The sequence below is a fragment of the Asterias rubens genome, chromosome 9, assembly GCF_902459465.1.
Source record: "Asterias rubens chromosome 9, eAstRub1.3, whole genome shotgun sequence".
Taxonomy (NCBI): domain Eukaryota; kingdom Metazoa; phylum Echinodermata; class Asteroidea; order Forcipulatida; family Asteriidae; genus Asterias; species Asterias rubens.
In genome coordinates this window covers 1,244,245-1,265,046 of record NC_047070.1, presented here as the reverse complement: position 1 = coordinate 1,265,046, position 20,802 = coordinate 1,244,245, and the positions used below count along the sequence as shown (strand labels likewise).

Here is a 20,802-nt window from a genome sequence, read left to right as displayed (position 1 = left end):
TTGCTTAATCTCAAAAGGTAGCTAAGCACAACAAAATTATGCTTACCAGAAAAATGTTACCAGACAAACCACCATGTCACATGTGCAATTTGTGACTGATATCCTGCACATTTCTGCTTAGCAAGCAATTGTTGGGCAGTACTTTCTGCTTAAAGTTGGGCTCTGGTGTGTGACTAATAGAAACATAAGTATAAACGGATACTTGACCCATAAAACTGGTACAATTCCGTTCAAATCAAATGCTGCAAGAAAGTTTCACCGTTACAATAGTATGTGGTTACCAGTGAAAAAAACACAAAAAACCGATTGCTTGTTATTTCGATTCCCCCACCCATTATTTGTACCAGACATCAGACAGCCAAACTTACAAGCTGGTTAGGTTTTGAAGTTGAAGTATCCAAAACTGCCAGATATCTGGCGAACACTGAAAGGCACAGAATTCAAACAAGATACTTTTATAGACAATATGAAAGTTATAAATACATAATTGATATAATTCTGATATGAGGCATCCCAACACATAATCAAGGCATCTCGTTTAAAAAAATAATCAACTGAAATAATTTACTTTCTGCCCCCCCCCCCCCCCCCTAATAAACATCCCCCTACAAACTAAAGTGATGTGCACTTTTGCACCACTAGACTTCTCAAAAAATATATATAGTTTCTGTGGTATATATTCTTCTACCGTCTAAAATACTAATAGGCACTGTGATGAAAAATTGATATGAAAAACAATTTAGTTCTAATGTCATAGAACCATTGTCAAGTGTTCTATTGTGATTGAGACATCTTGAGACTTGAGCCTCTGTGCTTTTGTGTATTTACAAATTAAGAAACTCCAAAGACAAACCAAACTTCTGCAACAAGTCAGAATGTATCGTCAGATTAGCTCCATTTTAAAAATCATCAGCATCCTCAAACAACAGTCATATAAAAACCTTTACAATTTACATGTTTTTTTTTTACATTTCCTTGTGTGTATATCATACACTCTACTGATCATTAGTAGGTACTGAATGGTTATTAAGTACTGCTTGTTTTCCCAAAGCTTGATCAGTTTCCTTGGTAACACTTTTGCCTTGATAAAGTGGGCGGATTTGTTTACTAAGACATAAAAAATCGTATTTTATTTTTTTAAATACACACATTGATTATAGAATAAGAAAACATTACTGAAATGGGTGAATCTCAATTCACTGAATACAACGTTGTCTGTGGTCCCTTCACAGGTTTTTACTGGTCTACAGGAGTCTGAAATTGACGAAACACTTGGGTTAATTGAAACAGTCAAAACTGAGAAATTGCCGGCACTCCCAGTCAAAGTTTGGTTTCCTTTTCCCAGCTAGGCATTTTCAAGATCCACTTTATCAGCAAGGCTATAACTACTGTTAATAAGTCCATATAGCGCATGAAAGAAAAATAAAACATAGCCTGGGCTAGGCGGTATGTTTCTCCAACTCCATGAAGTCCTCTTTCTTGGAGATAAAGACCAGGCTCTGTCATTCACTCTTTTTTATCAGAGTCCCCATAAATAAGTCATTGCGATCAAAATCCTTATTCAACGCAATGCGTGATAATCTAGAGATGTCTGCTGTTTCAATATCACTTTCAAAGAGTGTCCAACAATTTAAAGGAGCAGGCATTCCAAAAAGCGAAGTCCAATTGTTCTCTCTAAGAGTTATAGCTGGAGGGACTTGGCAGATTATCCAAACATTCATAGCTCAGATGAATCCTTGAAGCTTGAGCGGTCCAATGAAATTGTGAAAGAATACAAGTCCTCCTCTTTTTTGTTTTACTCTCTCCTTGAGAGTCAATGAAGGCAGAGGTTTCACCTTCGTGTCTTGGAGACCTTTTCTTGGTGAGGCTTCTTCATTCAAACGGTAGACTCACTGCTATGTCTGCTATGCTGACTTGAGTTGCCAGAGTCAAACTCTGTCTCTACAAAGGTTGTGACTGGTGCATCGCCAAGAGCCTCTAGATCAAGGTAGTCCTATTGTAGTAAATACAAAGAAAGAAAAAAGTCAAGAATTACGAGGAATACTGACTTATTTTATAACACATCCGACAGATGAATTTTGTTTTCATTGCGATAAAAAAGTTAAGTTTTTCACAAGTCCGACGTTCGATTTCATAAAGCTGCTTAAGCACTGAATATGGTCTGCTAAGCAGAAAGGAGCAGGATATCTGCTAAGCAGAAAGGAGAAGGATACCAATCACAGATGGTACATGTTAAATTGTATTTTGGATGGTAACCTTAGTCTGGGTCTGATGATATAAATGAAACACAAGTTGTTTGATTATTATGATGGATTTAGATTGGTCTAGGTTTAATGGTCAGAATATTCCTTAGGCATTTTGCAGTCTCATTTGGTCAAGTCTTGGATCCTGGTTAACCTTACCTGATTGGACGAGAGGGAGATAATCCTGGCCAGGTCATCAACGAGATCAAAGAATGTTGGTCGCTGTCCAGGGGAGGTGTGCCAGCACTCTCTCATTATGTGGTAGCTAAAACAAAGTCACACATCAAGCACAAGTTAATAAGACATAAAACACTTGTGCGACTCTCTAACAGACAAGTCTCGTGAAGATTAAATGGTCACGTTGCCTTGGATCGGGAGAGTTGGTCTATGAAAAGGCATTTGAAACCATTTGTTATCAAATGCATATATGGTTAACAAGGTGTTTTGAAAGTAGAACATAACGATCCACACAAAAATATGCCTCGAAATTGCAAGGTTTTCCTTGTTGTCGTTAAGAAACACGGCATGCCAATTTGTGGAGAAATTAACTCAAATGATGACTATATTTCCATGAGTCATCTTTTAAGTTTTCATCCATGTATGGCGTAACTGACTCAAATAAACTTTTCAAAACCTCCCAAACCCTTTAGATAAATAACAACTATGGCAAAGACCCACATTTCTAAGGAGCAGTTCATGGGTTGTTCTAGGCGCTTGCCGAGTTTCAGGTAGTCGAACATCTTCTCTACAGGTACGCTAGGGTACGGTGTACCCCCAAGGGTAATGATCTCCCATAGTAAGATACCAAAAGACCAGACATCGCTCTGAGTGGTGAAGACTCGGTCAAACAACGCCTCTGGTGCCATCCACTTGACTGGCAAACGACCCTGTGGAGATAGAAGGAGGAAAATAAGGTTTTGGTAATATTCTCATATTACACAAACAAATAATACTTAAAGGCACTGGACTTGATTGATAATTTGTCAAAGACCAGTATTCTCACTTGGTCTATAACAACATAGCCTAAAACAAAAAACCTGTGAAAATGTGGCCATGATTGGTCATCGAAGCTGCAAGAGAATAATGAAGAAAAAATACCCTTATTGGACAAAAATTTGTGTACTTTCAGATGCCTATTAAAAGGCTTCAGCTGAAGTATTTTATTACTTGAGAGAGAAATTACCTCCTTCTCAAAAACTATATTTTTTCAGAGGGAGCCGTTTCTCACAATGTTTTATACTATCAACAGCTCCCCATTACTCGTTATCAAGTAAGGTTTTATGCTAACAATTATTTTTAGTAATTATAAATAGTGTTCAATGCCTTTAACATAATGTTTTTTGCTTTAATAGGGTTTTTCTCCTGACTTACATCGGTGGTTTTCTTGTAGAAATCGATATAGTGAACATCTCGGGCAAGTCCAAAATCAGCAATCTTCATGATGTAGTCGTCTGTAACCAAAACATTGCGGGCAGCCAGGTCACGGTGAATTGCCTTTTTGGAGGCAAGGAATTCCATTCCACGTGCCACTTGATACGACATGGATATGAGGTCCTTATTGGTCAGGAGTTCATGGCCGGGGAGTAAGACGGTCATCTCTGCGTTGTCTGGGGGCCGACGGAGACGCAAGAAATCACGCAGGTTACCGTGGCGAGCATACTCACCGACGACATACAGTGGGCCTACAGAATGGAGAAAGCAGACAACTTGTTTAGTATTCATTCAAATCTATTAAAACGTTCTTCTAACACTGGAACCACAGACTGCCACAAAGTACCGTACCCAGCAGGCTAGCATTGAGTGCATGGGTTTCTTGCTCAACTGGTAAAATGTGGATACCAGCATTTCTTAAATCTTCACAGTCTCCTCTTGGAACTTTGTGAATATAGCCAGTTGGGCAGGAGAGAGGCCCCAAATACTTACGTCCGGTTCGTAATTCCTGCCAATGCGAAACGAATTGTGACGCCAATGGCTGCTTTATCGAGAATATTTTGCAGGAGATGAACACAGCTCAGTTCTTTGTATCACATTCGCATTCACAGGAAGTATGAACCAGGCTTAATACTACAAATTAAACAAGTCTGGTTTCTCTATACTTTTTGGGGGAGGGGGGTGACTGGTATTGTAATACAGGGAACAAGACAAATAATCACTGACCATCTTGAGTACAGCATCCGAGCAGGTTGATAATGTTAGTATGTTTTCCAATCATCTTCATCATCTCCAACTCAGAGACCAGGTCAGAAAGCTCACGATCCGTTGCATTGGCTGTGAATAGACAAAAATACACCATGAAAATATGTAATGATATCTCCTACCAGTTTCTTATTTGATCCATAACTCTATCAAATTAATACCAATCTTACTAATTATTAAACAAACATAAGGTTAATTTATACTTCATTAAAAAACTGTCACATTTATTACTAAATAACAAAATACTATTCAAAACATAAGGTTAACTTATACATTAATAAAAAAAACATAAAAAGATATTTTTTTTGCAAAGCCAGTTCACATATTGTTAGCTTCCCAAGGCCTTCTCTACAAAAAAGTTGTCAATGTTTGTAAACAAAAGATAGGTCTATACTCAACAACAAAACAGCATTTACCTTTCAACATCTTGACAGCCACTGTTGTTGTCTGTTCCTTGGCTGAGATGCCAACTGCTTCTGCCAAGACGACCTTGCCAAATGCTCCCTCACCGAGCGCCTTGCCCAGGGTTAACCTAAAAATCAAAACACAGTTGTTGATTAAACCAAGTCAACCCTAAGTCAACCCCTTCCTTAACTTTCAATTGTTTGGTTGTATCAAACTTAGCCACTGTCAATATAATGACGGTCACAGAGTACGGATGTACCATTGATCTCGCTTTAATTTCACAGTCAAATTGTACGTTCAATTATAAAACGTCATCATTTGGATAAAGTAATAAAACATAATAACAATATTAATAATAGCCGGTTTTTATATAGCATTTTTGACACCCGAAGTGCGTCTCAAAGTGCTTCCAACATCATTACCCCTGGTCACTGGGCCTTAATTCATTCCTTAATTCATCTCATTTCCCTGGGGAGTAACCAGCCCATATATGTACCTTGTTATCAAATGATATTGCTGGTTCTGTAAAACCAATACCTAAGACCAGTAAGTGACAGGGACGTGATAGGATGTTGTAAAAAAAAAACATGAACTATTGAGCACAAAGAGTGAAAGCTTTCTAGCGCAAAGCTTGCAAGCTTGTGAGTAACCATACTCAGCAATCTGGGGTTTTCATATGGTTTTATGAATTTGATCTTACTTTTAAAATAATAATTTTTTTTTCGCACTATTTTTTAGGGGATGGGGTTTAAAAAAAAACAGACTTACCTATCTCTAGGGAACTCCCATTCTGGGTCCAGTGGTACTTCATACTCTGACACCACAGTAAGAGATGAGGATAGCCTTGCTCGGCCAATCACTAATGGAGTCGAGGAATGGTTGGACTCGGACGAAAGCTACCAAGATCAGAAAAAGAAAAAACAATCAGCACTTCTCAAAAATTGAGGGCAATATCTCAAAAATACAACCATAGTTTGTGAACATCTATATTTATAGAGGATTAAAACAATCAAACTGTTCCAAAATACAAAGGTATTCATTGAAAACGAGACATCTTGGAAGAAGGTTTGCGGCATACCTGTCTAGTGAGTTGGCTCTTGATTGGATACTTATCCAGACCCACATTCCTGGTGTGACGCTGATTATTCTTGTAGCACATGATAAAGATGAAGAAGAACAGGACCAAAATGATGGAGCAACAAGCGATGGAGACGATCATTACTGTCTTCTGCTGATTCCAATGATCTGGGGGTTTCAGGATCACCTTTGGAGGTTTGGAGGAGGGGGCACGGGTGGGTACTGAAGATAAAAGGAGTGATGCAAACATAAGCAATAACGCAATTTGAAACAAAAAGTTGCATCCCCTTTTGGTGATCCACTGGCTGCCACTTTCCATGTTGTTTGTAATTTGGGTGTGATCTCTGGTTACAAGGCAGCTACAGGTTGTATAGCTTCCGACTGGCACCCCCGTACAAAGACATTGACAAAATAGAAAAAATGCAAACCTAGGGCTATATAGAGCGCTGGAACGCAAGTCCTGCACGATTTGAATCTCCTATAACTCCTCCATCAACAATTTTAGATTTCTGTGTAACAAAGTTTAAATATTTAAATGAGCGAGGTGTTGGAGGGCACATTTTTTTATAATTTTATTTTACTTACTTCTGCCTTACTTTTTAATGTCAAGAAAACTACTATAACTTCTCCCTCTTCCCTCAATATAAATTCATTCAAAACTTACTTGGCACAACCTTAAGGACAGCCATTTCCTCGCTAATCCCAAGTCCATTTCCAGCTAGACAGTAGTAAAGTCCAGCTTCTTCCATGGAGACATTGTAGAACTCAATCGATCGCTCTTGCACATTTATTTTCTTAGACACAGTCTAAAGAGGACGAAGATCAAATCACATATTAACTCTTCCATCACATAAAAAAAAGGGACCAAGTGAACTCGAAAAAACATAACATGTTGTGAATTTTGTGTGCGGGTTTAATGTCACTGTTTAACTGTTCATGAGATTTTTCACTGTCCCAACTGGGTTTAATTCTGGTTACCAGGGATTGGTCCAAACTTTGAAGTTTTGAAAGCCTCAATGTGAAACACATCACGTTTGCCGAGGTGTGTATAACAACAATGCATCCCCCAGTCCCATCTTTCACATGAAAAATTTGGCAGCGATATTAAACCCATACAAATTCAGCTGTGCTGGTGCTTTATATTGAGTGAATTGCATGGGAGATTTAAAGTGACTTTCACAGAATCATTTGAAGTGAAATTCAAGAGTTCTTTATTCAAAAAGTTGACAGCAAAATTGAGAATTGCAATATGCGTGGACGTACTGTGCATGACCAAGAAATGCCTTTATGAATGATACTTTCTTTTCCATGGAATTCACTTCTACCCAGTCTCTCAAAATCGATGTGTTGCTTTTTGGTATTTCAAAAGTTATTACAGAAAGATTCGAGAAACTATACCATGGGTTTAGTAAAGCTTGGTTCATACTCCACGTAAGAATAAAATGCACTGCTTTCCAAGTGTGATACAAGATATTCCTCTTGTGTTTTTGCAATTTGCGTGAAATATGACGCAGGCTTAACCCATCAATTAAATCCCATATATTAACCCACGCCTCAACCAATGTTACGAAAAATCAGTACCAAGAAGATGTTTAGCTTATCAATGAACCAAATACAATGAAGAGTCTATGCTTTTTTTTTTAATCAATCACAAAAGAAGATACAGGAAAAAGTCACCACCCAAGATTAAAAACAATGGAAGAACAGAAAAAATGAAAAAGGCAGAACAAGTCAAGCATGGATAGAAATTCAAAAAAGCAGGAGCCATAAAGATGCAAATACATCCACTATTACAGACTGCTTAGAGAGCTGAGCAGTAAGGACTAAACATAGCTTTTTCCAATCTTATGCGAGTGTTTCATGTCCCTCCCACACTCAATTGCGCAAACAATGCTACCAGCGAAAGCTGGTTTCATAGTGAATATATTTATCAAATCAGTACAAAGACTACGTTTAAAGTACATAGTTGGAAAACAAGTTGAAAAAATGTTGAAGTGATTTTGACCCCCACACCTTGAGCCCTTTTCAGCTTGTCCGCAATTTTGATACCAAGTGTTCAGAAAAGGGCTTCAAGATGGCAGGTGAAGTCCCGTTTATACTCCCTGCGAATGCAATACAAATTTGGACATCACAAGTTCGCATGGAATAATTCGCAGCAGTTGAGCTGTGTTCAACTCCTGCAAAACATTCGCTGAGAAATCAGCCATGTGACGTCAAAATTTGCTCCGCATTTGCATTTGCAGGGAACATGAACCGGCTTAAGAAGGATCAGGCCAGAAACAACAATTAAAAAGAAGTTCGCTGAATGCATGTGATCTTAGAAGTGAAACCAAATGGAAGTAAAGTGAATAAGCAAAGTGAACCATGGCATGGCATCAAGAAATAAAATGAGCTATGGAAAATATAAACTTGCATTAAACAACAACAATATTGAAAAAAAAAAAACATTTGATAGAAAAGTCACAACACATGAAACATGAAACAATAAAATTTAAAAAAACAATATCTGAGGATAAATATTTGAAAATGAGAAAGATTGTGAGAAGAAAAACCTTAAATAAAAAGGAGTCACAGCTGAAAAATTAAACCTTTATCATGCATGCACCATTTTGCTCTTGCCCATAAATGTGGACATTCTTAATTAATAAAATGACTCGCTTCAAAGTTTGTCTCTATGGTGTTTAGTCAGCCCAATAGCAAATCAGCATTGCTGAAAAAGCATAAAGCGCCCTCTTGTGCATTTGGTACTTGAAATGAAGTCCGCATTTTGGTTGTTGTCGAAATTAATTTCAAATCCATTGAATCCAAGTTAATTTGGAAGTCCACAAAAAGCTACGTAGCTGTTAAACCTACATTTCCTTACTTCCTTAGCCACAGGATAATGTAGGTTTAACAAGCAAGGGAGTATCTGAAGTGTACTCGACAACGAGCAATTTTATGGCAGCAGCAGCAGCAACATGTAAAAGGTTTAATAGAAGGAAGGGAAAGTGTCACCTTCCACAAAATGATTACTGTCATTAATGTAGAACTTCAATCTCTTTGACGCTCACAGCGACAGCAAACCTTTTTAAGTGTTTTGTTGACATTTTGTGACAGTTTCAACAAATTAATTTCAAGCGACACTTTCCAAGAAGAAAGGAAACCGAGGTTTCAATACTTCACCCAGGAATAAGAGAATGTGCTTTAATCAGGAACGAAATGCAAACCAGTGAAAATAATTGATTAATATATAAAAGGAACGGGTTTGAGAAAACAATGCTGCTGAAAATGTGTGTCCCGTGTTGTGGCAGTGAGAAGCTGAGTGCTGCTGAAAAGAACGGCTGAGTAAAGGTAACAATTATAAGAATAGTGCACTGCATATTAGAGTTACCATCTTGATTTTAAAAACAAGTTCCATGGATATTGGGCTTATACCAACCACCGAATATAATACTGCATTAATTTAGGGTAACTTTGTTTTTACATGGGGTTAGTTATTCAGCTTACGGATAAAAAGCAGTTAGGTAAAAAAACCCAAAAAAACCAAAAAACTTGTTAGGTTGGAAACGTTTCGTTACAGTTTTGAAACTTAAAACACTTTTACAGAGTTTGTTTCATCTGTTATGTTACTTTAAAAAGGTTTACAATAATTTTTGAATTACTTTTGGGGTTAGTGGTTAGGTTGGGGTTGTTACTATTATTAGGGCAGTTAAGGCAAATGTATGTTGGTAAACTTGGTTTCTTACACTGGTTTAACGCCTGTTTTGTTACAGTTTTTTTTTTTTTTTTTAATGTGAAAATAAACAACCAATAATTGTGCATGAACAATTATCAGATAAATTTGTACCACCTACAGTCAAAAAGGCTTACTCAAGACAGTTAGAGCACAAGTTGGCACAGGATTAGTCGAGTAAGGATTAGCGGAAGTGGATTGGGATAGATAAGGATTAGCAGCAGATGATTAGTAGAATGCATGCAGGAAAATGAGGGGTTGGGAGATGTTAGTGTAGTAATTCAGCCTATAAGTAACTTGTGTTGTGTATGCAAACTTTTACCATATTCTCCACTTCTCTAAGAATTAATTGCAACTAAGGTGTTGACCAGTTTACTTCATCTGTGGGCAAATTTTGGATTTGTCATAATTTTATGAAGAAAATAAAACACAATTATTATCGATTCTTTTGATAACTTTTTGTTTAAAGTATTCTACAAGATTAGAAGTGACATTAAACATAACAAGTCAGCGTGACTTTTTAAGCCAATTTTCTTCTTTCTTTCTTTTTTGTTTGTTCTAAAAATAGAAAAAACAACAAATTTGCATTGCGTCAGGGATAAAGAAAATTAATTTGTGTTTAACCCTTACACCAACGTGTGTTAACACTGTATTCTCAGTACTTTCCAGAGTTTGGGAAAAGCTTGTCCATTGTAAGGAAGGTAAAAGCTATTTGCATACACAACTATCAAACGCCCCAACACCAGCAAATTTCAGCACCATCACCATCAAAAAGAACTCTGCCGGCAAACCAGAGCTTGACCCCTTACAGTCTGACCTGATGAGTCCAGCTCAAAGGTTAATGACTGAGGATCAGCGAGGCTCAGGTTGTCATGGCGACATAATAATACCTCTTTGGAATAACACTTCCATTCCAGGGTGAAATCGGAGAGATGGTTTTTCATGATATCTTTGCATTGTTGGTTCAAACCCTTTGACCATTCATCCTATAACGATGCCAAGCATGCAATGAAAATCAACAATAATCGGTTAGTCAGTTTTACATACAAATAAATATTAATTGATTAATGAACAAATGAAGAGCTTGTAGGAGACTTTGCAAAATTAGTCTTCTAAATCAGACCAGTTCTTTTTCATAATGGGGGTAGTTCCCAAAATTGTACATATTAAGAACAGTGGATAGTTTGTAGGTTGTCTAACTAGAAAATGTATCTAGGTACAGAAACGATATTTCTTGCCCACTCTCATCCCTCTTTGATTACTCCACTACCCTGTTGCCATTTCCTCCAAGCTTTTACTTTATTCTGTACTCACAAGGTTTTCTTTGCTCTATTTGGGAGCACTGATACAAACATACTTGCAAAAAATACACACTCATGCAGGGTTGGATCTAGTGAGATTTGCTAACTGTGTCGACGTCTTATTCCATTCAGGCTGCTGGTTTGTTGGGTTAATAATTAAAAGGGGATAAAATATCATTAAAGCAATGTATTGCAGTTTGCCATTCAAGAGTTTGGGTACACTTTGTAGATCATGTTTTTGGCCAAGACATGAATCCATTCTTACTGTAAATCAAGATGTGTGTAACATAATTTACAATAGAGGTTTCAGCCTCATTAGTCGTCAAGTGTTTGAGATAATTAGTTGAAAATCACAGGGCAATGTTTCAGAAGAGTCAAGTAAATCTGTTGTACTTGCTAAAATAATTGTTGTGACATTGTTTTACTCATTTCTCAATGCAAGTAAAACTTCAAGTTTGTGTTCTGTGTTTCATACAAAAAGTACACAAACCCTTTAACACTCAAATTTTACATTTTTGTTCACCTTTTGTAAAAAAGTCAGCGATTTAGGAAATCTTCTAAGGACAACATCAAGGAACATCCAAAACAAGCCAACCCTGGGAAACTGTAAGTTCATTGCAGCATACTTGAAAAGTTGTCAAAATTGTAACAAATAATTCATTAAAGATTTTGTACACTAACATTGTCCACTCTCAACTCAAACTAAGTTTTGTCCTCAATGAAATGTTTGGGCTGGTCGAGTTATCTCATAAAATGCATCAATTAACATGCAATATAACAAGAAACAACAGGAAAATAATACTTAACAACAAAAAGACCCAAAGAATAGAAATAAGATATAAATCATTCTTAAGCATAGAGCTATATATATTGACTAAAGCGCTAACACCCCGTTATACACGCACTAAGGTTTTGAAGCCGTGTGGGCGCATCCATGTTTATGTACAAACCAATACAAAAGCTTGAAATTTGTACGGCAATTGTACGGCTATTTGCATGATAGTGCGTTTGTTCTGTTTTATGTGCCATCGAAGCAAACAATGCAGCAAATGTGAATGCCCAATCTGCTGATCAGCGTACAAACTGCGAGCGTCATGTGCGTCATGTTTAAAAGGCACGTATACTTTTTTTAATACGGCAATCAAGTCGAATACGGTTTTCGTAGCGCGGACGTACGCAAGCGGAGTCGGGTACGTAAGCGCACACGCCAAATGTAAAACAAATCGCGGCAATGTGTGTTCTCTTAAAATTCCGAATTCACGCAACACATCAAACATGTCTGCGCCCAGGGTGGCTTCAAAACGCAGAGCAAGTTAGCTAGCGCTCTATAGTCAATACATATAGCTCTTTGTTTTTAAGCCACAGTTGTCACGGAATCCCCACTTCTGAGTAGTCAACTAGGTCCAATTTCATAAAGACTGTAAGCACAAAGACTTGCTAAGTGCCGACAACTTAACAGCAACAGGTGACAGGCCAAAATTACATTAAGTTAACATCCTTGTGGGAGGTTCCCTACTAAATGTTTGCTTAGCCAAGAAATTAGTCAAGCCCGTATTTCTGCTTAACAGCTTGATGAAATCGAGTCCTGATGCAAAGGGGGGGGGGGAGAGAGAAGTGGTATACACACATTCCAATATCCCACTCAGAAATACTGCTACATTGGGAGACTGCAAAATGTACGCAAAAACAGTGTACTTTATGGTTGAAAAGCAAGACCTTTTATAAATGTTCTACTTGTCAAACCTTTAGATAAAATCAAAACACCCGAGTGAGGTGTAGAAACCTTGAGAAAATTTTGTTCCTCTGTTATTCATTTCTTTGATTTGCAAGTTTGCTTGTCGGTTTTAAGACCTGTCAAACCTTTAGATAAAATCAAAACACCCGAGTGAGGTGTAGAAACCTTGAGAAAATTTTGTTCCTCTGTTATTCATTTCTTTGATTTGCAAGTTTGCTTGTCGGTTTTAAGACCAATGTCCAGTCTGTTTTAAGTTGACATTGCTACATAATATGGCACATCCTAATTCACTGATACAATTTTTCGTAGTCCAGTTGTGCTTGTGAGATACAAAACAGTTTGCACTAAAATCACTTTAAAACAAACCCCATTACATCCACCACAATTTCTCTCTCTCACTTGAGACAGATTGCCCAGATTTAATTTTCAAGCTATTACAAAAAAATGTTTGAAGACATTTTTACTGCTATGTGATTTTTTGGTTGATGAAGTCACCATACCCTCCCTTACTGGAAAATACCAAGAGAGAAATTAAAAAAGGGAAAAACGTAAGACATGTTTGTTTTGAAAGGAGAACTGAAATTGATGAAAGCAACCCAAATTGGAGTATATTAATTCTCTCATTAAATTATGTATCTTTAGCAAGAACAAGTTAATATCTGCCACGATAAATAAAACAAGAGAACATTCAGCGGAAAAACAAATGCAGAAAAAATCTTAGAACACCGTGTGAAGAATTTGTTGATTCTCAAGCTAGGAGCGAAAACATGCTAGAAAAAGCGACATAATTGTGCAGTAAACAAGGCTGTCACAATTTGATACTACTCTCTTTCCCTGACCACATAGTAAAGTTTATCAGCATGCCACTGACAGTGAAATAATTAAAGCTTTAAAATGTTTTCCCAAAATACCTCCTTCAGCATACTAGTACAACAGTCGTTAACACTTGGTGCAAAGATCTTTGAAGACGACGGAGGATACTTGCATTCGTCGCAAGTAGCAAACAAAATCTTTGTTATAAATTCTCTATCTGCTTCCTAAGAATCAAGTAAAACATGTTTAAAGGCACTAGACATGTTTATACATATTTTGTTTTAAATATCCATTTTCTTAGGGGGCTGGTTTTAACTCTCAACCGACTTTCAGTTAGGTAACTTTTCATGTTAAGTTCATCTATCCCCAGGTAAACTTTTTAAAAAGTTAAAAAGTGTTGATATTGTGTCTCCCACACCTGTTGGGAAAACAGTTAATCTAAATGGCACCATACAGCATGATTACAATAAATAAATTCCTTCATAAACTTATTGCATCTGTATCTAGAGATCATCTGAAGAGGGAAAATGGTTAGCAGTGAAATCCCTAAACAGATAAAACATAGACTGATTTCATTTCACACAAAGTTGATTATTTGTTCTATGAACAACGATAGTCTTGAACAATGATTTCTCGAGGTGGCACACAATACTTACAGCGACAACCTGAAGTCTCTCACTGACTTGAAGATCGGTGTAATTATTGTTTTCTAATTTGACCCACATGACGTGTGGAGTCATGTCGCTCACCACCCTGCACTCAAATGTGGCGTTAGATCCCACCAAGACCTCCTGATCAGGTATCTCTGATATGATTGGACGAGAGGCCACTCTTTCTATAAAGATAAAGATCAGCAGGACATTGCATTAGCAACAACCAAATATAATATCTTCATGATTTGGATCATCCCAAGTGATGACTGGAATCATCGTTAGTGATGACTGGGATCATAAGCGATGATTTTGGATGATCTTAAATGCTGATTTGTGATTATCGTAAGCGTTGATCTGAGATCATCGTTACTGACGATTGGGATCATCCAGACTGGTGATCATCCTGACTGGTGATCCAAGGGGGGGGGGGTAATACTCCAACAGGTCCTACTTAAAGGATTTGGGTACCTTTTCAAAATGTCCATAGATTTACATTAAACTTACAGGGTTTGAAGATAATGATAGTGGAAAGCTTCCCTTCAAATCTTACTTACTGAGGTGCTGTAGTTTTTGAGAAATGAGTAAAACAATGTCATAAAAATACGTTTGTAAATGATTAAAATAATTTTCGTCTCACGAGACGAAAATTATTTTCATGACATAGTTTTACTCAGTTCCCAAAACTACAGCACCTCAGCACGTAATATTTTCAGGGAAGCTTTCTACTATCATAATCTTCAAACTGTGTAAGTTTAGTGTAAATCTGTGGACATTGTGTTTTTTGTCCTACAATAGACCCTTTAATGATAAAAGCAAATGTATACACTTCCTCAATATCACAGTTTTGATCTTGTAGCGTGCTTTATTAATCCTTGACTGAAGTCTAAAATGTTGGTATTACAAGATAAATTTATGTATAACACATGGCAAGAGTCTATAGAGGTGAGGCTGCGCAATGTGCAGTCAACCATGCAACTAATACAATGACCCCCTTCTCTTTCTGGAGTCTGTACTAAAGCGCCTTCAGGTCACACAGTCTACTTTTGCATGTTGGGGCATAGAGGATAAGAGCACCGGACTCAAGACTCAAGCTCTGGTGTTTCTGATCAGCAGTTCGAGTCCCAGTCGTAACGCCCATGTCCTTAAGCCAGACACTTCCATGATGCTTCGTCCTTCGGATGGGATGTAAAGCCGTTGGTCCCATGTGTTTGTGTATTGTACGTTAAAGAACCCAGTGCGCTTATGGAAAAGAGAAGGGTTCCCCCGGTTTGATTGGCAGCACATTGCGCTACAAAACTTTGCAAACCATTACATGGAAAAAATTAAATGTTGAAGTGTGGAGGCAGCGTTGTGCCGTCTTTGAGGCAGCGAGAGGCAGACGGTGAGTTAGGAGGGCGCTACCATGCGGCGGAGTTTGGTTATGCCATTCTAATGCCTCCGTCGCTGGTCGGTTGCTTTTCCGACTTCCAATTACAGGTAAACTTTCTTCTTTTTGCAAGTGTGATTTAAATATATAAACTTTAGGGCAATAAACCGGGTATAACAAACATCATTTAGATTTATCCATCAGCCCATTCAAGCTCTGGATTGTATTTTATTTTTCAGTAATTAAAGTTCAGTAAAAGTTGTAAAGTAGATAAAACTGTCATGGCGCCGTCCATAGCAACAGCGCTCTGCTGGTACATGTGCGTTTATTAAACACGAGCCTGAGGTTTATTGTATGTGGTGAAATAATTCCTGTAGTTAATGCATCTGTGAAATGGGTAATTTACGGTACAGTTATACGTATTAAGTCTAAGTTGATTGAGCAATGTGGGCATATTTTGACGAATTAATGGTGATCCATAGTCTAGTTATGCTACAACAGCGCCCTCTACGTCATTGGTAGACTTGTGAAATTGGTACATGTATTGACATAGTGTGTTAATTAGCTTGCCATGGTGTATTATTTGGAGAAGGTTGTCTATTATTATTAAGCTGATGACTTTAAGACTTTAGAATAAATCTATACATTGTTCTGATAATTCTTAAGGGTTTTAGGACAAGATGATCTGGATAATCCCATGTATATTGTTTTGACTGGTAGAAACTAACTGTACTACTGGATATAATTGTTTAATACAGGTCTTACAGATACAGGTGTATATTTCAAAACAGAAGGGTTGCAAATTAATTAATTGAGAGTTGCATTATTTCACACTCAGTATTTTACCTAATTTGATAGATTTTGGTGCACACACACTGCATGTATTTATCATACTAATGATTTCTTTTATTTTCTCTTTTCTCTTTTACTTGTTAATTGTTTACTGTTAACTTTGTTGTGCCATTCTAATGCCTCCGTCGCTGGTCGGTTGCTTTTCCGACTTCCAATTACAGTTACCAAATTAAAGAGTCAATCCGAACCCACTGATGTTTCGAGGTTTCAAATTATTTTAGGCCTCGTTCGTCACCCCCTCCACAGAAGCACCTTGAGCATCACTGAGTGACGGCTATGAGCGTTATATATAACACTCTCCCTAACCACATCAAGGATGCTATTAAACACTATTCTCATTTTCAAGAAACTCCTCAAATGTTTTCTCTTCCAACAAGTGTATCAACATTAATTTCATCCAACTGTCTTGAGCACCTTTAAACAACTTTGGTTGATTTTGGCGCAATATAAATTCCCCCTGATTGATTGATTGATTTATTTGTTATTGTTATTATTACTCACCTTGAATGCCGATTCTGGTTGTATGCGAGATGTTGCCATACTCATTGCTGATGACACACGTGTATTCCCCTTCATCTACGTCTGGAGTTAGTCTCGATATCAATAACCTGAAATCATCGATGGATATCTAAAGACAAAAAACAGAAGATGTATTCAAATAAAAAATTCTTTAAAACCCTTTAAAGGCAGTGGACACAATTGGTAATTACTAAAAATAATTGTTAGCATAAAAACCTACTTGGTAATGAGCTGCTGATAGTATAAAACATTGTGAGAAACAGCTCCCTCTGAAGTCACGTAGTTTTCGAAAAAGAAATAATTTTCCACAAATTTTATTTCGAGACCTCAGAATTAGATTTCGAGGTGTTTTTTCTTCCACTATTATCTCGCAACTTCGATGACCAATTGAGCTAAAACAAAATGACAGGTTTGTTATTTTGATACACCAAGTGAGAAGACTGGTCTTTGACAATTACCAAAGGCAGGCCCGTATGCTTCGTTTTTGAAAGGGCAGGGGCACCAAGGCATTTTCTCTTTGGCAAAGGGCACCCTATGAGGAAATTGTAAATTTCTACCGGAGCATTTCAAGGGCACCAAGGCAATGGCAAGGGGCAACGGAGGCAATCGCCTTCGTTGCCTACGTGAAGTGTCAGGCCTGCAAAGGTGTCCAGTGTCTTTGAAGACTTGCAGTTTAGTGGCCTTAACCCTTTAGCACACACGCAACATTAAACATAACATCACACACTCCTCGGTGCACCATGAAAATTCAATCGATTTTCGGCCGTATCAAGAAATCGTCGTATAACTGTCGGTGTGATTATTTTCTTGTGTTACAAATTGAGTTTATTTTGTAGATGATGAAATTATCTTTTGAATGATTTTCACAGTTGCTTTGTTTGTCTCACAAAATCCAAGCTTTCAGGTTGGAAACATAACAGAGATCAACAAAACATTGAAAACATTGTTTGCATATCAAGTGAAGGTTTGTTTACGTGGAAAGTTGTGCACAAATTTTTCTCAAATTTTCTGTCATCCGACAGGAAAACAAAGCTACGAAAAATGGTTGAAAATAATCACAACATACCTTTAGAAATTAAAATGAATGCCTCTATTATCAACAGATACCTTCTGTAACTAAAATCTTTTGTAAAATCCTTTCAAATTGCGGTATTCCGTATGTAAAAACACCAGAAAGTTTGACGCAAAACAAGCGGGAGACTGCCATTTCTGTGTACATGGTACGTGGTCGTCCCCTATACGGTCCTACTACACAGAGAATATTAAACATGCTAAAATAATTTTCGTCCCATGATCACTGAGACAATTTTTTTTTTTTTATGACATTGTTTTACTCATTTCTCAAAAACTACAGCACCTCAGCAAGTAACATTTTCAGGGAAGCTTTCTACTATCATTATTTTTAAACTGTGCAAGTTTAATGTAAATCTGTGGAAATTGTGTTTTTTGGTCTACAAAAAGTACCCCGACCCTTTAAGGATGTCTTATACTTCACCACATGACACGATCTAGCCATAGCCGTAACCGCCAATTCAAACATTGTCTTATAGACCGTGTACATCAAAAAAGCACGCAACGTGCAGCGTTCACGCTTTGATTTCTCTGGCACAAGCACGCACACACACATGCACACGCTCACAGACGTCATGTTGTAGGGCAGATATGTGAATGGTGACGTCATATTCAATACGGTCTATTACACATGACTACTCACCCTAATAGCGAGGTGTTCAGTCATCCAGTTGAGCTTATTGTCCTTCAGCCAAACCACCTTAGCGGGAGGGTTGGCTGTGTAGGGACACCTCAATTTGATGGACTCCCCTGCGACACGTAGAAGGTCGTACTGCATGCTAAAGCCTTCTTTGAATCGAGGTGCCATCCCGGGCCCCATCATGGGCCCAGAGTAATCTGGTTCTCCCTCATCCACTTCGGAAAACACATCACTTTCCATGTTCCAGGATTCTAAAGGTTATAACAACAACAAAAAATAATTAATAATAATGAAGACATTTGTAAAGCGCCTTATGCAAAAGAGCCTGTAAGCGCATAAAGAGAACAGTCAAATATACAACAAGTGACAGATACAACTACAAGTAAGCAGGTTATAGATAAGCAGCTTCAAACAAATGAGTTTTTAACAGAGAACTAAAACAGTGTAAAGAACTTGCTTAGCAAATATACCCATGAAGACTATTTATATATAATAACAAATAAAAAAACATAAAAAAAACCATGTTTGGTTAAGCTTGGATTTCAGATTATGTTCTCTAAATTAATGAAAATATTCTGTTTTAGTTCTTCAATTTTAAAGGAACACGTTGCCTTGGATCGGACAGTTTGTTATAAAATGCCTATGGTTGGAAAGATGTTGTAAAAGTGGAATACAATGATCCACGCAAATGTGCCTCGAATTTGCTTGGTTTTCCTTTACTTTGCGAACTAACAGAGTCGGCCATTTATGGGAGACAAAAATTTGACTCCCATAAATGGGCGACCGTGTTAGTCGACGAAGTAAAAGGAAAACGGTGCAATTTCGAGGCATGTTTGTGTGGATCATTGTATTCTACTTTAAAAAAATCTTTCTACCCATATGCAAGTTAAAACAAACGGTTACAAACGCTTTTCAAAGACCAACTCAACCGATCCAAGGCAACGTGTTCCTTTAAAGAGATGAACAAAGTCCTCGAACTTGCTTGGCCAGTTATGGGGACATGGCCTTTTCCAAAATAGCACCAAGACTTTGTAATTCACTTCCTGAAGACCTCAGACAAATGGTCAACACTCCTCTCATTACAAATAGTGTCCAGTGCCGTTACAAACAGGATAGAAATTATTTACAACTTACCACCCAGATCTACGATGACCCTTAGAGTAAAGTTGACCTTCACTTCTCCGTAACTGTTGGAAGCAAGGCACATATAGTTCCCTTTATCGTCCTCCTCCAAGTCTTTTATGGACATCGAGTTTCGTTTGACCTCCTTGTCCGCGGCAGACTCGTCAACCCGCATGCCCTCTTTCCACCAGGTTATGTTCGCTCTTGGATCACTATCGATAGAGCATTTGAATTTGACTGACTCCCCCTCTCTCCTGGTGATGTTGGCTACTGGCTGCTTTACAATCCTTGGGGCTCCTTCACAGGGAAAAACAAATTAGTGGTTACTTGAAATTGTTTTGACATAGTCTTTATTATCTGATTGGAAGGAGATTGCTTTTTTAGACAGTGATTGAATCAACTTTAGGCAATTCCAATTCATGTTTGTTTATGATTGTAGTTGCATTTCCCTTTTTCTTGCCAAAAGCCTGAATTCATCAGTAAATAACAAAAAATATGCTTCATTTGCCTTTAAGGTTGACCCAGTTGATGAGTCAAACAAGTCAAACTCCAGATTCATATTCACAACATTTCCATCAACCGATCTCACCCCCTCTGGGAATCACCTCCAGACAACTCAAGTCCCAAACTGGCAATCAACTTTCACTAATCCTTCAAGCAATAACCCTGGTTTTCACTGATTGCAGACAAGGACAAAATCACTCAGAAATGTATCAAGTTTAAAGAAATGGGTCTGACTCCCTAAAAGGGTACTTAAAGGAACGTTACAGAATTGGTAAGAAACAAAAATCGTGAAGATCACAGATTTACGTAAAACTTACTCAGTCTTATGATGATGATAGTTAAACATCCCTTGAAATATTTCTGTCTGAAACGTCATATTTGATGAGAAATAAATAATCTACTTTCAGTGAGCATTTTATTCATTTTTATTTTGGCATTGATGCAATGCAAAATTTGTAATCGGTTTTTCACTATTTTCTCGTGACCCAGATGGCCAGTCGATCTCAAACTTCAACAGGTTTGTCAGTTTATGTATATGGTGGATTACATAAAGTGCTTACACTGCCAGCAACTGTTTTGTGAGCAAAAACCAA

General features: G+C 37.6%; 1 protein-coding gene across 2 annotated transcripts in view; it reads right to left on the bottom strand.

Annotated features, from left to right (window-relative positions):
• Positions 1-682: 682 nt before the first annotated feature.
• Positions 683-20,802, bottom strand: part of LOC117294893 (fibroblast growth factor receptor 3-like) — a 58,215-nt gene continuing 38,095 nt past the window's right edge. The window contains exons 8-21 of one of the 2 annotated variants that reach the window (XM_033777441.1): positions 19,718-20,002; positions 18,587-18,834; positions 16,855-16,981; positions 14,139-14,317; positions 10,524-10,619; positions 6,586-6,727; positions 5,923-6,143; positions 5,613-5,740; positions 4,856-4,971; positions 4,401-4,511; positions 3,615-3,925; positions 2,922-3,130; positions 2,403-2,508; positions 683-1,993 (exon numbers count right to left, since the gene is read on the bottom strand). In XM_033777441.1, coding sequence (XP_033633332.1) covers positions 1,877-1,993; positions 2,403-2,508; positions 2,922-3,130; positions 3,615-3,925; positions 4,401-4,511; positions 4,856-4,971; positions 5,613-5,740; positions 5,923-6,143; positions 6,586-6,727; positions 10,524-10,619; positions 14,139-14,317; positions 16,855-16,981; positions 18,587-18,834; positions 19,718-20,002 — 2,396 coding nt within the window. In that variant the 3' untranslated portion in view covers positions 683-1,876. The remainder of the gene's footprint in view (positions 1,994-2,402; positions 2,509-2,921; positions 3,131-3,614; positions 3,926-4,400; positions 4,512-4,855; positions 4,972-5,612; positions 5,741-5,922; positions 6,144-6,585; positions 6,728-10,523; positions 10,620-14,138; positions 14,318-16,854; positions 16,982-18,586; positions 18,835-19,717; positions 20,003-20,802) is intronic. The other variant, XM_033777442.1, reaches the window with a different exon arrangement.